We start from the raw sequence: 13,739 nt of genomic DNA, 5'->3' as shown, positions 1-13,739 counted from the left end.
TTGAACATAAAAAGTGTGAGAACAATGGTGATATATAGAAAAGAAAGTGAAAGGGGGGGGAGAAAGAAATAAAGAGAGAGAGAAAAAATAATTAAAAATTTAAAAATAAGATAAAAGAAAAAAAAAAAAGAGGATTGTACTTCCTGTCCTTCCTTCCAGGTGGGATTAAAAGTATTTTATGTCAATTACTGTTCATATGTCCACTCCGTCTTTGTGTGTTTATAAAAAGTTCTTGTTCTATGTAAGTTATCAGTAATGTCCAGTCCGTTTTTTTAACTGGTTACCCTGATGGGTTTTCAAATGATATGTCAAAATGTCCATGTTCTTTATGTCCATAATCTTTAATATCCATTCTTCTTTAGATGGTAATTCTGTTGATTTCCATTTCTTTGCATAAACTATTCTGGCAGCTGTTATAAAATAGTTGAATAGAATCTCTTGGTTCTTATTAAAGTTCATATCGGTCATTCCTAATAGAAAGTACTCAGGTTTCAGTTGAAAGTTTGTTTTGAAGATTTTTTGTACTGATTCATGTATTTTTTCCACGTCAGGGGCAACCTTTATCTTTACCTTATGTCTCTCACTATAGGGACAAAAGAAGACAACAACAAATGGAGAGAAATCCTAAAACATACGATAGCCGCAATACAGGGTACAATGTTCCTAGGATGGAGAGACAATAAAAGATGGGATGTGGAAACTTGGCGGTCTTATCTCCCAGAATACATAATGATTTCATTAATCAAAGGAAAAACAAGGATATGAATAGTCATACAAAACAAGACTGGTACAGGAAATGGTCTATTCTAACCAACAAAACAGATGGAAATGATACAGAAGTTTGAACCAGGCTTTCCACATGGTTAAATCGATGTATTGATATCATTGGAATTGCTGTTCCAGGAGGGCTAACATGGGGCCAAGCCCAAACAATTACAATAAAAACAAAATAAAATACATACAAGACACCCAACAACATACGGTAAAAATACTGGTACAGTAACATAGTAAAACAAAATAACAGTAGCATAATAAAACAGAATATAAAACAGCACAAAATGTAATCAAGGGCGAGCTGGGCCAAAGTATGAGGCGTAGAAATTGTGACACCTGTGAGTGAGTGAGTGAGGAACTGAAAGTCGCTTCTGGTGTGAGAGAATTGGCTGTCTGCAAGGATATTGCCCAGGGGACACCCAGATATTAGATGTTTTACCATCTTTGTGGGAGGCTTCTCCCATGTCCCTGCATGGGAAATTGGAGCTGACCTGCGCTCCCCATATTTGAACCACTGAAGCTCCAGTGTGAAGGATGCTGTGTAAAGCTATTGTGTGAAGCTCCTGTGTAAGTTCGGTGTAAGGGGAGGCTTTGTGGGAGCGAAGCTGTTTATCTGCATGAGAAATAAGCCTAGCGTGGAAGCAAAGATGGAAGGAAGTACAGCAGAGTCTTGCTTATCGAATTTTCGCTCATCCAACGTTCTGTATTATCCAATGCAGTCTGCCTCCCGCCTGGATCCACAACTGTTTTGCTAGGCAGATTTTTTAAAATGTTCACAGGACTAAATTTTTTATAGATTAAACTTCCAACAATGTTGTTACTGTAAGATCATTCTATGCAATTCTATCTTTATTTGTAGTCATTTTTAGTAGTCAATGTTTTCAATACACTGTGATGTTTTGGTGCTAAATTCGTAAATAGAGTAATTATTACTGCATAACGTTACCGTGTATTGAACTGCTTTTTTCTGTTGATTTGTTGTAAAACATGTTTCAGTGCTTAATTTGTGAAATGGTAACGTAATTTGACATTTAATAGGCTTTTCCTTAATCCCTCCTTATTATCCAACATTTTCGGTTATCCAATGTTCTGCCGGCCCATTTATGTTGGATAAGCGAGACTCTTCTGTATAAAGAACTTTGTGTTATAGAAACCTTGTTTTTGTAAATAGTGCAACCATATTATTTTGCTATAAAGAAAAGCCTCCTAAGGAAGAGATAACGTTGGTGTGTTTTATTCTTTTTATCACTTTTGGCTACTGGTGCTGGGTCACACTGCTGCTAATAAGTTACTCTGCTATATGTTTATGGAGAGGGTCTTTTGTTAATAAGCCCACTCGCCCAAAAAATACAAAAAGAAAAAAATCAAGAAAGCAGACATTAGCAAGAAAACAATTTTTCATGATATATAGCAATTAACACAACTATAATATCTATGACAGTCACCCTAACCTAAAACCCCCACAATATTAAACACATTCTAAACGTATAACTACAGTAGAGTCTCACTTATCCAACCTTCACTTATCCAGCGTTCTGTATTATCCAACGCAGTCTGCCTTTAAGTAGTCAATGTTTTTGTAATCAATGCTTTCAATACATTCAGATGTTTTGGTGCTAAATTTGTAAATAACAGTAATTACTACATAATGTTACCATGTATTGAACTGCTTTTTCTGTTGATTTGTTGTAAAACATGATGTTTTGGTGCTTAATTCGTAAAATCATAGTGTAATTTTACATTTAATAGGATTTTCCTTAATCCCTCCTTATTATCCAACATTTTCGCTTATCCAACATTCCGCCAGCCTGTTTATGTTGGATAACTGAGACTCTACTGTACTAGAATGAATCTACAAGCCTCACACTCGTTGCCTGTTGATTCCTACTTCTTATTGTCCGATCCCTTTAAAGATCACTATATGTCCACCCTTCTATTTTAAGAACACTCTTCTAAATCAGAGAATCGATCGTTGAAGTTTACCCCCATCTTTGCTGTTAAAAATGTTTAAAGTCTCAGTGTTTCTTAAAGTTACTCCTTGATCAGCACCATCCATTTGGCCATCTCAGTTAATTCACAAATTTTCATGAGTTATTTTTATTGAGTTAGAACCGATGTCAATTTCCAAGCATTAAATTACTTCTCCTGTATGTGGTCCTTTGATGGGAATGCAGATGATCACTCCGATTGAAGTCCTTTCCATAATCTACACATTTATATGGCTTATATCTTGTGTGAGTTTTTTTAATAACTAGTGTGTGTTCTACCATCACACTCTTCCACATTATATTCATTTATATGGCTTCTCCTCTGTGTCCACTGAAGGGAATACAACACTGCTCTCCAAATGCAACTGCCTCCACATTGCATTTATGGATTCCTGCTGTATGTATTCTTCGATGTCTAGTGCATGTTCCACCATTACTGATGTTCCTTCCACATTTTGTGCATTAATATGATTCTCCCCTGTGTGGGTCCTTTGATGGGAAAGCAGCCTGTCACTTCGGCTGAAGTTCTTTCCACATTCCATGCATTTATATGGCTTCTCCCCAGTGTGAGTTCTTTGATGTCTACTGTATGATCGACCATCATGGAAGCTCTTTCCACATTCTATGCATTTATATGGTTTTTCCCCTGTGTGTGTTTTTTGATGCCTAGTACATGACCAAGCATTAAGGAAGCTCTTCCCACATTCCATGCATATATATGGCTTCTCCCATGTATCGGACCTTTGATGGGAATGCAGAGATCCATTCTGGCTAAATTTCTTTCCACATTCCATGCATTTATATGGCTTTTCCTTTGCGTAGGTCATTTGACGGCAAGATGGCTCTCCATTCTGACCGCAGCACTTTCCACATCCCATGCATTTATACAGCTTATCCTCTTTGTGGATCCTTTCATGGGAACGCAACTGGTAACTCTGACTGAAGCTCTTTTCACATCCCATGCATTTATATGGTGTCTCCCCCGTGTGGGTCCTTTCATGGGAATGCAAGCGGTCACCCCGATTAAAGCTCTTTCCACATTCCTTGCATTTATATGGTTTCTCCCCTGTGTGGGTCCTTCCATGGGAACGAAAGTGTCCACTCTCACTGAAGCTTTTCCCACATTCTAGGCATTTATATGGTTTCTCCCCCGTGTGGGTCCTTTGATGAGAATGCAGATGTCCACTCGAACTGAAATTTTTCCCACATTCTGTGCATTTATATGGCTTCTCTCCTGTGTGGGTTCTTTGATGGGAATACAGATTCGTACTCTGAGAGAATTTCTTTCCACAATCCATGCATTCATATGGCTTCTCCCCTGTGTGGGTCCTTTGATGGGAATGCAGATGTCTACTCCGACTGAAGCTCAAGCCACATTTCGTGCATTTAAATGGCTTCTCCCCTGTGTGGGCCCTTTGGTGGGAATGCAGCGTTCCACTGTCAGAGAAGCTCTTTCCACATTCCACACACTTATAAGGCTTCTCCCCTGTGTGGGTCCTCAGATGCACATGTAATATGTCACTACGAGAGAAGCACTTTTCACATTCCATGCATTTATATGGCTTCTCCCCTGTATGAGTTCTTTGATGGGAATAAAGATGTCCACTCTCACTGAAGCTCTTTCCACATTCAATACATGTATAGGGCTTCTCTCCTGTGTGAGTTCTTTGATGGACACGCAGATGCCCATTCGTAATGAAACACTTTCCACATTCCATACATGTATATGGCTTCTCTCCTGTGTGGGTTCTTTGATGGACAAGTAGATGTCCATTCTGATTGAAACTCTTTCCACATTCCTTGCATTTATATGGCATCTCCCTTGTGTGAGCTTTTTGATGGGAATGCAGAATTCCAGTCTCAGAGAAGCACTTTCCACATTCTATGTAGTTATGTAGCTCATCCTCTGTGTGTGTTCTTTGATATCTAGTAAGAGGAGTTTTCAGACTGAAGCTCTTCTAAACTGCTGGTATGATTGTATTGTATACTGCAATATGCTTTTATGATGTGAAATATAAAGCCAGATTTTCACTCTCCCTTTACAGTACAATCATGTTTATCCACATTGATTCCACAGGCATGTGGCTTAATTTCCCCTTTCTCCTATTATCTTGTTTTTCTCATTGCTGTGTGCCTTGAAGTCATTTTGGAGATAGCGCAAACCTTGGGCAAGGCGTCAGGGGATTGTCTTCGCAAGATATGTTCAAAGGCTACCTGGTGGATAAAAAAAAAGGCAAATTCTAAATAGCAGCTAAGCACGGAAAGATCTCCATTGGGCATCAATATCAATAACCCAAGGCTGTGGCAAGGCCAGTAGAAGAGAGGAGAAAGACTAATTCCACTGAGAAGATTTCATTACATGGTGACAAATCTTTTACACCAATTCAAAAGAATTCCTAGTCAACTACAAAGGGAACAGTGGCCCAAGATTCTGGCTGTAATATTTTGCACTGCAGTGTATAAACAGTTGAATCTACCTTTGTAAAGCAGCTTGCAATACTGCTAAAACAGAAAGGTTGCAAAGACATTTATTTTTCTATGTTCCCTTCTTACTAATATCACACCCTCAATCCTGGGTGGCCACCATACTATAATAATAATAAATAATGAACTTTATTTATACCCCGCCATCATCTCCCCAAAGGGTCTTGGGGCGGCTTACAAGGCACTCCAGAGTGTGCATATCACATATGGCAGGTAAAAATGGTACAAAAGTATAAAACTAGTCATGCAAAATTACAACAACCCCCATCAACACACATAGCATAAAACCAATGTAATACAATTTCAAAACAATAGTTAAAACTAACAGCCGCCAACTAACGGGACTTTCCACAGATATATATAAACCTTCCTTGCTTAGTTTCTCCATACCTCACAACCTCTGAGGATGCCTGCCATAGATGTGGGTGAATACTTCTGGAACATGGCCATACAGCCCCGGAAAACATACAACAACCCTGTGATCCCGGCCACGAAAGCCTTCGACAACACATTTAACAGCCATCAGTTCATAAAGTGCCAAGTGTCAACTTCATATGGGCCCCTTCAGCCTACTCGGGATCAAAGGCCTGTTTGAACATCCATGCTTTCAGGTTGGAACGGAAAGATTGAAGGGTGGGGGCTAATCTAATCTCTTTTGGGAGGGAGTTCCAGAGCCGGGGAGTCACCACAGAGAAGGTCCTCTCTCTCGTCCCCACTAACCTCGCTTGAGACGGTGATAGGACCAAGAGAAGGTCCTCCCCTGTCAATCTCAGAGCCCGCACTGGTTCTTAGAAAGAGATGCGATCACGAAGATAGGTTGGACCCAAAATGTACAGGGCTTTATAGGTAATACCCTGCACCTTGAAATGAGCCTGGAAACTTGACGGAAGCCAGTGAAGCTGCTTCAGCAGGGGTATAGTTATGTTTCCTGTAGCTAGCTCCAATTAGTAATCTGGCTGCCAACCTTTGCACTAGCTGCAGTTTCTGAACCATCTTCAAAGGCAGCCTCATGTAGAGTGCATTACAGTAGACCATTCTGAATGTAATTCAAGGTACGGTCGCAGCTGACTCACAAGCTTTAATTGTGCAAAGGCCCTCACAGCAACTGCCAACACATGAGCCTCAAGTGTCAGCGATGAATCCAAAAGGACCCCCAGACTGCGGACCTGTGTCCTCAGGGGGAGTGTAACCTCATCAAGAACAAGTTGCCACCCTATTTATTTATTTACAGTATTTATATTCCGCCCTTCTCACCCCGAAGGGGACTCAGGGCGGATCACATTATACACACATAGGGCAAACATTCAATGCCCATAAACACATCAAACAGAGACCGAGACAGACAGACGCAGAGGCAATTTAACCTTCTCCTGAGGGGATGTTCGATTCTGGCCATGGGGGAAGCAGCTGCTTCATCATCCACTCTGACGGCACTTCCTCATTCAAGGTCGTAAATTAGTTAAACTTGCCTCCCCACTTTTATAAGTGGTACCTTATTTCCTACTTGATAGATGCAACTATCTTTCGGGTTGCTAGGTCAGCAACGAGCAGGGGCTATTTTTTATTTTTTTAATTGACGGGTGCTCACCCCGCCATGGGCTGGCCTCAAACTCATGACCTCATGGTCAGAGTGATTTATTGCAGCTGCTCAACAGCCTGCGCCACAGCCCGGCCCTATACCCTGATCGGTCTCGCAACTGACCGGGAGGAACTCTGGATTAAGTTTCAACTTGTTGGCCCTCATCTAGTCCATTACAGCTGCTAGGCAATGGTTTAGGATCCTAGAATAAGGATCCTAAAATTAAAAAAACTGGAATAATGTGGAAAGGAGTCATAGAATTGTGTGTCTTCTGCGTAGAGATGACACCCAACTCCCAAACCCTGGATGGCCTCACCTAGCGGTTTCATGTAGATGTTGAAAAGCATGGGAGAAAGAATGGAAGCTTGCAGGACATCACAGGTCAATGGCTAAGAATCCAAGCATCACCACCTGGGTACGATTCTCCAGGAAGGAGCGGAACCACTGCAACGCAGTGCCCCCAAGACCCATTCCGGAGAGCCGACCCAGAAGGATACCATGGTCGATGGTGATCAGCTTTGGAAGAAAAAGAATCCATTTACATGTGTGGATTTCTCCTAAATCAGAAAAAAATGTTCCAAATTCTCTTTACTCCTGCAATGTGATCCCTATCCCATGTTTCTAAAATAAATGATTAAGGGTCTGGAGAACAAGCCCTATGAGGAGCAGTTTAAAGAACTAGGCATGTTTAGCCTGCAGAAGAGAAGGCAGACAGGAGACATGATAGCCATAGGGAGGAGGGAGCAAGCTTGTTTTCTGCTGCCCTGCAGACTAGGACACGGAACAATGGCTTCAAACTACAAGAAAGGAGATTCCACCTGAACATCTTTTAAACAGAGGCTGGATGGCCATCTATCGGGGTGCTTTGAATGTGATTATCCTGCTTCTTGGCAGGGGGTTGGACTGGATGGCCCATGAGGCAAGTGTGAATGTTTCAATTGGCCGGCTTGATTAGCATTGCAAAACATTGCAGCTTCAAAGCTGGTCCCAAAAGAAATCATGGGAGAAAGAGGCTTTGCCTACAAAAGAAGGATCAGGGTGCCTGGGAAGGAGGGCTCAAGGACAAAAGAAGGGGATCCTCATAGAATCCTAGAATTGGAAGAGACCTCGTGGGCCATCCAGTCCAACCCCCTGCCAAGAAGCAGGATAATCACATTCAAAGCACCCCGATAGATAGCCATCCAGCCTCTGTTTAAAAGCCTCCAAAGAAGGAGCCTCCACCACACTCCAGGGCAGAGAGTTCCACTGCCGAACAGCCCTCACTGTGAGGAAGTTCTTCCTAATGTTCAGCTGGAATCTCCTTTCCTGTAGTTTGAAGCCATTGTTCCACGTCCTAGTCTCCAGGGCAGCAGCAAACAAGCTTCCTCCCTCCTCCCTTCACGTATTTGTACATTATTTATTTATTTATTTATTTATTTTATTTACAGCATTTATATTCCGCCCTTCTCACCCCGAAGGGGACTCAGGGCGGATCACATTACACGTATAGGCAAATATTCAATGCCTTTTAACATAGAACAAAGATAAACAAACATAGGCTCCGAGCGGGGCTCGAACTCATGACCTCCTGGTCAGAGTGATTCATTGCAGTTAATTGCACTGGCTTGCTCTCCCGCATGCGCCACAGCCCGGGCCCTGGCTATCATTTGTACATGTATTTGTACATGGCCTCATGGACTGGTCCATGAGGTCACGAAGAGTCGAAAACGAGTGAGACGACAATGATCATGTCTCCTCTCAGCCTACTCTTCTGCAGGCTAAACATGCCTAGTTCTTTAAGCCGCTCCTCATAGGGCTTGTTCTCCAGACCCTTGATTGTTTTAGTCGCCCTCCTCTGGACATATCCCAGCTTGTCAATGTCTCTCTTCAATTGGGGTGCCCAGAATGGGACACAGTGTGATTCCAGATGTGGTCTGACCAAGGGTTTTAAGCAGAGTCTGGATGGCCATCTGTTGCGTGTGCTTTGAATGAGATTTTCCTGCTTCTTGCCGGGGGTTGGACTGGATGGCCCGTGAGGTCTCTTCCAACTCTACGATTCTATTATTCTAGGCAGAATAGAGGGGGAGCATGACTCCCCTGGATCAAGACACTAGACATTTATGCAGGACAAAATCGCATTGGCTATTTTAGCTGCTGCATGACCTTGTTGGCTCATGTTTAACTTATTGTCCATGAGGACTCCAAGATCCCCAAAAACACAAGGAAGGGCCACTGCCTCCTTCCCCCTTTATGTTTTTCCTTATTGCTCCTCTCCTGCCTGCTGCAGCCATTGAGCATCTCTCTGCTTCACACCAAGACTCTCTCCTTCCATAGGATCATAGATTATAGAGTTGGAAGAGAGCACAAAAAGTTCCCTGCCAGGATTCCCCAAAAAGGGGACTCTTTTCCCTTCTCCAAAGAGAAGCCTACTTGGTGCCCAAACCCTGCCCCAGACTTACCTTATCCTCACCTTATTCCCTTTCCATCTCCTGCTCCTCTTTCCCTTTCTCTTCCTTTTCCCGCCAAGAGAGATCCTGGACCCTCCTCCGGAAATGACGTCAGAGGGAAAAGCCCCTCTCCCCAATTAAAATTCTTTGTCTCTCTATGGAGCTCAGCTCTCTTCTCCTTGGAGGAATCAGGACAAAAGGACATGAAAGGCACTGCAGACTAACTCAACCAGAGAAGTCAATCATAGCAGAGCACCTGATGAACCAACCTGGACACAGCATATTATTTGAGAACACAGAAATGCTGGACCACTCTCACAACCACCATGTCAGACTACAAAGAGAAGCCATTGAAATCCACAAGCATGTTTCAACAGGAATGAGGAAACCATGAAAATCTGGCTACCAGTATTTAAAAAACTAAAATCAGGACAGTAAATAAATAACAATGCTAAAATGATAGGGGAATTCCAGACAATAAACAATCAGGGCCAGCTAACACCTCCCAACAAAGGATTCCCCCAGGCAGCAACCAGTTTTGAAGCTGCCAGGCTATTCAATGCTAATCAAGGTGGCCAATTGCAACATTCACACTTGCCTCTAACAGACAAGAGTTCTTTCTCCCACCCTGGACATCATTCCACATCATTGTCTAGTTTCCAACAGAGCTCACAACCTCTGAGGAGGCCTGCCATAGATGTGGGAGAAACATCAGGAGAGAATGCTTCTGGACATGGCCATACAGCCCAGAAAATTCATAACAACCCAGGACAAAAGAAGCTTCTCTTTCCTCTTTCTGCAAAGACCTGAAAGAAACCGGATCCCAGGTCAAGAAAGAGTGGGAATTTTTAAAATCAGCTTTCTCAAATGTATTCCTATCTTTCTCTTCTTTGCAAAGTTCTGAAAAGTAAGGAAGGTTGTGTTTAGAAAGGAAACAGGTGCCACAGAAAGAAAAAATCTCCCCCTTTCAACTGGTGATATTTTTTTCTAATTTCTTTTTTGGTTTCTTCGTTTTGCATAAAGCATATTGTAAGTCTGAAATAGAAAGTTTGCTTTTTTCATGTCAGGAACAACTGGAGAAACTGCAAGTTGCTTCTGGTGTGAGAGAATTAGCCGTCTGCAAGGATGTTTGTTGCCTAGGTGACGCCCGGATATTTGATATTTTACCATCCTGTGGGAGGCATCTCTCATGCCCCTGCATGGGGAGCTAGAGCTGACAGACGAGAGCTCACCCCACTCCCATTCGAACCTCCGACCTTTTGGTCAGCAGTCCTGCCGGCACATGGGTTTAACCTAGAAAATCTGCTGAAACAGGATGAAAATTTATTTTGTTAATCTGTGTTTTTTTCTTCATTTTTAAGATGCAACAAATCTCTAGCTCCAGCATTGTTCTTTGGCAATTCACCCCTCTTTCTCCCTCTCTCCTCCTCCTTGCCTTTCTTTCCTCCTTAAAGGGTGCCTCTACACTGTAGAATTAATGCAGTTTAACACTTTAACCCCCACAGCAAATATCAACGATTCGGTTTTTGAATGTGAGGATTGCTGTTAAAAGTAGAAATGGGATTGTATAGCTGTTTTATTGCACTGAGAGCCTCCGGTGGTGCAGTGCGTTAAACCACTGAGCTGCTGAACTTGCTGCCGGAAAGATTGGCGGTTCAAATCCGGGGAGTGGGGTGAGCTCCTGCTGTTAGCCCCAGCTTCTGCCAACCTAGCAGTTTGAAAACATGCAAATATGCGTACATCAATAGGTACCACTCCGGTGGGAAGGTAACGGTGTTCCATGCAGTCATGCCAGACACATGACCTAGGAGGTGTCTACGGACAACGCCGGCTCTTTGGCTTAGAAATGGAGATGAGCACCAACCCTCAGAGTGGGACATGACTAGACTTAAAGGCAGAGGAAAACCTTTACCTTCATGGCATTACCTAAAGGAAATAGAATAACAAGGTAAAAATCAACAGACATTGAGTGTGAGATTCATAGAATAGGTTCTGCAGTTTGTGTGTTTAGTAAGTGTAGATTTGTGTTAAACTAGTGTGTTTGTTTTAGATTTCATTTTTCAGATCTATTTGTTTTAGTGTTATCTACTATTAAAATATGGATTTTTTTGTATTATCTTTGCTCTATTGTTCTTTCTTATTTTTCATTGAAGGTCTAAACCACCCTCTTCTTCGCATGGCCCTATCACAGGTGAGTGAGTACTTCTCATTACAGGTTGAGCATTCCTTATCCAGAAATCCCAAGTGCTGCATTAGCAAATTTGATACATCTTGCACCAGCTGGCTATTCCTGTCTTCGTTCCTCCTCCTCCTTCCAGGTGAGATCTGATTGAAAGCAGAAGAGAGTGCGACTATGAGTTCCCTTGAACTAGATTTTATGCCCCTATTAATGCAGCCTAGAATCATTTTTTCAGCTGCTGCATCACACAGTTGACTCATGTACAGTTTGAGGAGGGATAACTAACACTCCAGAAGACAGAAGCAGAATTTAAAACAATCTTGACAGATTAGAAAGTTGGCCCAAAACTAACAAAATAAAGTTCAACAGGAACAAATGCAAGATACTTCACTTAGGTAGAAAAAAATGAAATGCAAAGATACAGAATGAGGGACGATGCCTGGCTCGACAGCAGTACGTATGAAAAAGACCTTGGAGTCCTCATGGACAGCAAGTTAAACATGAACCTACAGTGTGATGCGGCAGCGAAAAAACCAATGGGATTTTGGCCTGGATAAAAAGGGGAATAGCGTCTAGATCCAGGGAAGTCATGCTCCCCCTCTATTCTGCCTTGGTCAGACCGCAATTGAAGGGAGATGTTGATAAGCTGGAACATGTCCAGAGGGTAACTACAACGATCAAGGATCTGGAGAACAAACCCTATGAGGAGCGGCTTAAAGAGACGGGCATGTTTAGCCTGCAGAAGAGAAGGCTGAGAGGAGACATGATAGCCATGTACAAATACGTGAAGGGAAGTCATAGGGAGGAGGGAGCAAGCTTGTTTTCTGCTGCCCTGGAGACTAGGACGTGGAACAATGGATTCAAATTACAGGAAAGGAGATTCCACCTGAACATTAGGAAGAACTTCCTCACTATGAGGGCTGTTCGGCAGTGGAACTCTCTTCCTCGGACTGTGGTGGAGGCTCCTTCTTTGGAGGCTTTTCAACAGAGGCTGGATGGCCATCTGCTGGGGGTGTGTGTGCTTTCAATGCAATTTTCCTGCTTCTTGGCAGGGGATTGGACTGCAAGGCCTACGAGGTCTCTTCCAACTCTATGATTTTATAAGTCTGTTATAGAACTCCAATATGCTGATGATAGCGTAGTGCTTTGGAATTCTAAGTGGCACGAATAGAGGGCGAAATGGAGAAATGTGTTAAGAGAAAGGTGCCAACCTTTGTCGAGACCGCCTTCCATCTGGAAATCAATCTCCTCACTGCAAAAGAACATGATGATTTACAGTCACCTACGGACCTACTGCCAAGGCCTTATACTTGGAGGGCAATCATACTCTACCAAGAGTGATAGCCTATGATGACAAGGCAGGTAAACGAGGGAAAACTATTGTGAAATGGAATTTCAGGGGAGTAGCATCAGTGTTTTCAGAGTTGGCTGCTCTTGTTTGAGATGCTACTGCCTTAGATGCCATTTTGTTACGTGCCTTCAAGTTGACTTAGTCTGCTTCTAGTCCTTTCAAGGTATAGAAGAGGGGATTTCAGCAGGGACCGTATGTATTGCAACCAAATAAGCCTAATCCCAACCCTATCACCAGGGATTGCCTATCTTCCTCAAAGGAGCAGAGACCATGACTTGCCCAAGATGAGTAAGTGGATTTCCATGGCTGAAAACAGAACTTACAGCGCTGAAAACCAAGTCTTCACATAGAAGCTGGCCTCTAGTTCTTAGAGGTAAAGCACCCATGAATTTTGGTTTTCTTACATAAGGTATCCCCAGGAGTTTTACCATTTCTTCCTCTGAAATATAGCCTAAGACACCTCATCTTCATTGTGGACTCCCATGTGAATACTAATCAGACCTGGCTGTGCTTAGCTTTCAAGCTCAAATTGGACCTGGGACGTTTAGAGTATATAGTCCCTCCGTTAGAAAAAAACACAACCTAGCCATTGACCCACAAAAACTAATTTTGGGGGCCTTCAGGTTGCAAAAAAAATAGGGTTCATGTATACTTTGATGTATACTTTTGCTTCCCATTCCAAATACTAGAAAACTTCACAGAGCGAGAAAATGGTTGATATAGAATGGATGTCGAGAGGGATAGATTTGAAACCAGCTTTCAAGGCTCAAACAAGGTAGGCACGTTTCAGGAGGAAAATACTAATAAGGGATATTTTGTGGTTTTTATTTAGTGAGCAAAGTCTTCCTTTCTGAGAGGGGCAGTGTGTGAGAACTCAACTGACATTAACTTTCTCAAATGATTATAGCAAGCCATTCACGATTGGGGTGCAAGATTCTACAAAAGTGGGGAAAACATG

General features: G+C 42.5%; 1 protein-coding gene across 1 annotated transcript; it reads right to left on the bottom strand.

Annotated features, from left to right (window-relative positions):
- Positions 1–4,972, bottom strand: LOC103278116 (zinc finger protein 501). Its single transcript, XM_008105860.3, has one exon. It carries the CDS (start codon positions 4,577–4,579, stop codon positions 3,065–3,067), a length of 1,515 nt encoding a protein of 504 aa, XP_008104067.1. The 5' UTR covers positions 4,580–4,972; the 3' UTR covers positions 1–3,064.
- Positions 4,973–13,739: the final 8,767 nt, after the last annotated feature.

Source organism: Anolis carolinensis, chromosome 2 (genome assembly GCF_035594765.1).
Source record: "Anolis carolinensis isolate JA03-04 chromosome 2, rAnoCar3.1.pri, whole genome shotgun sequence".
NCBI classification, from domain to species: domain Eukaryota; kingdom Metazoa; phylum Chordata; class Lepidosauria; order Squamata; family Dactyloidae; genus Anolis; species Anolis carolinensis.
This window is presented reverse-complemented; position numbering and strand designations above follow the sequence as displayed.

Coding starts and splice junctions, on each gene's coding strand:
- LOC103278116 (XM_008105860.3), bottom strand. CDS start 4,579: ATGCCATATAAATGCAAGGAATGTGGAAAGAGTTTCAATCAGAATGGA.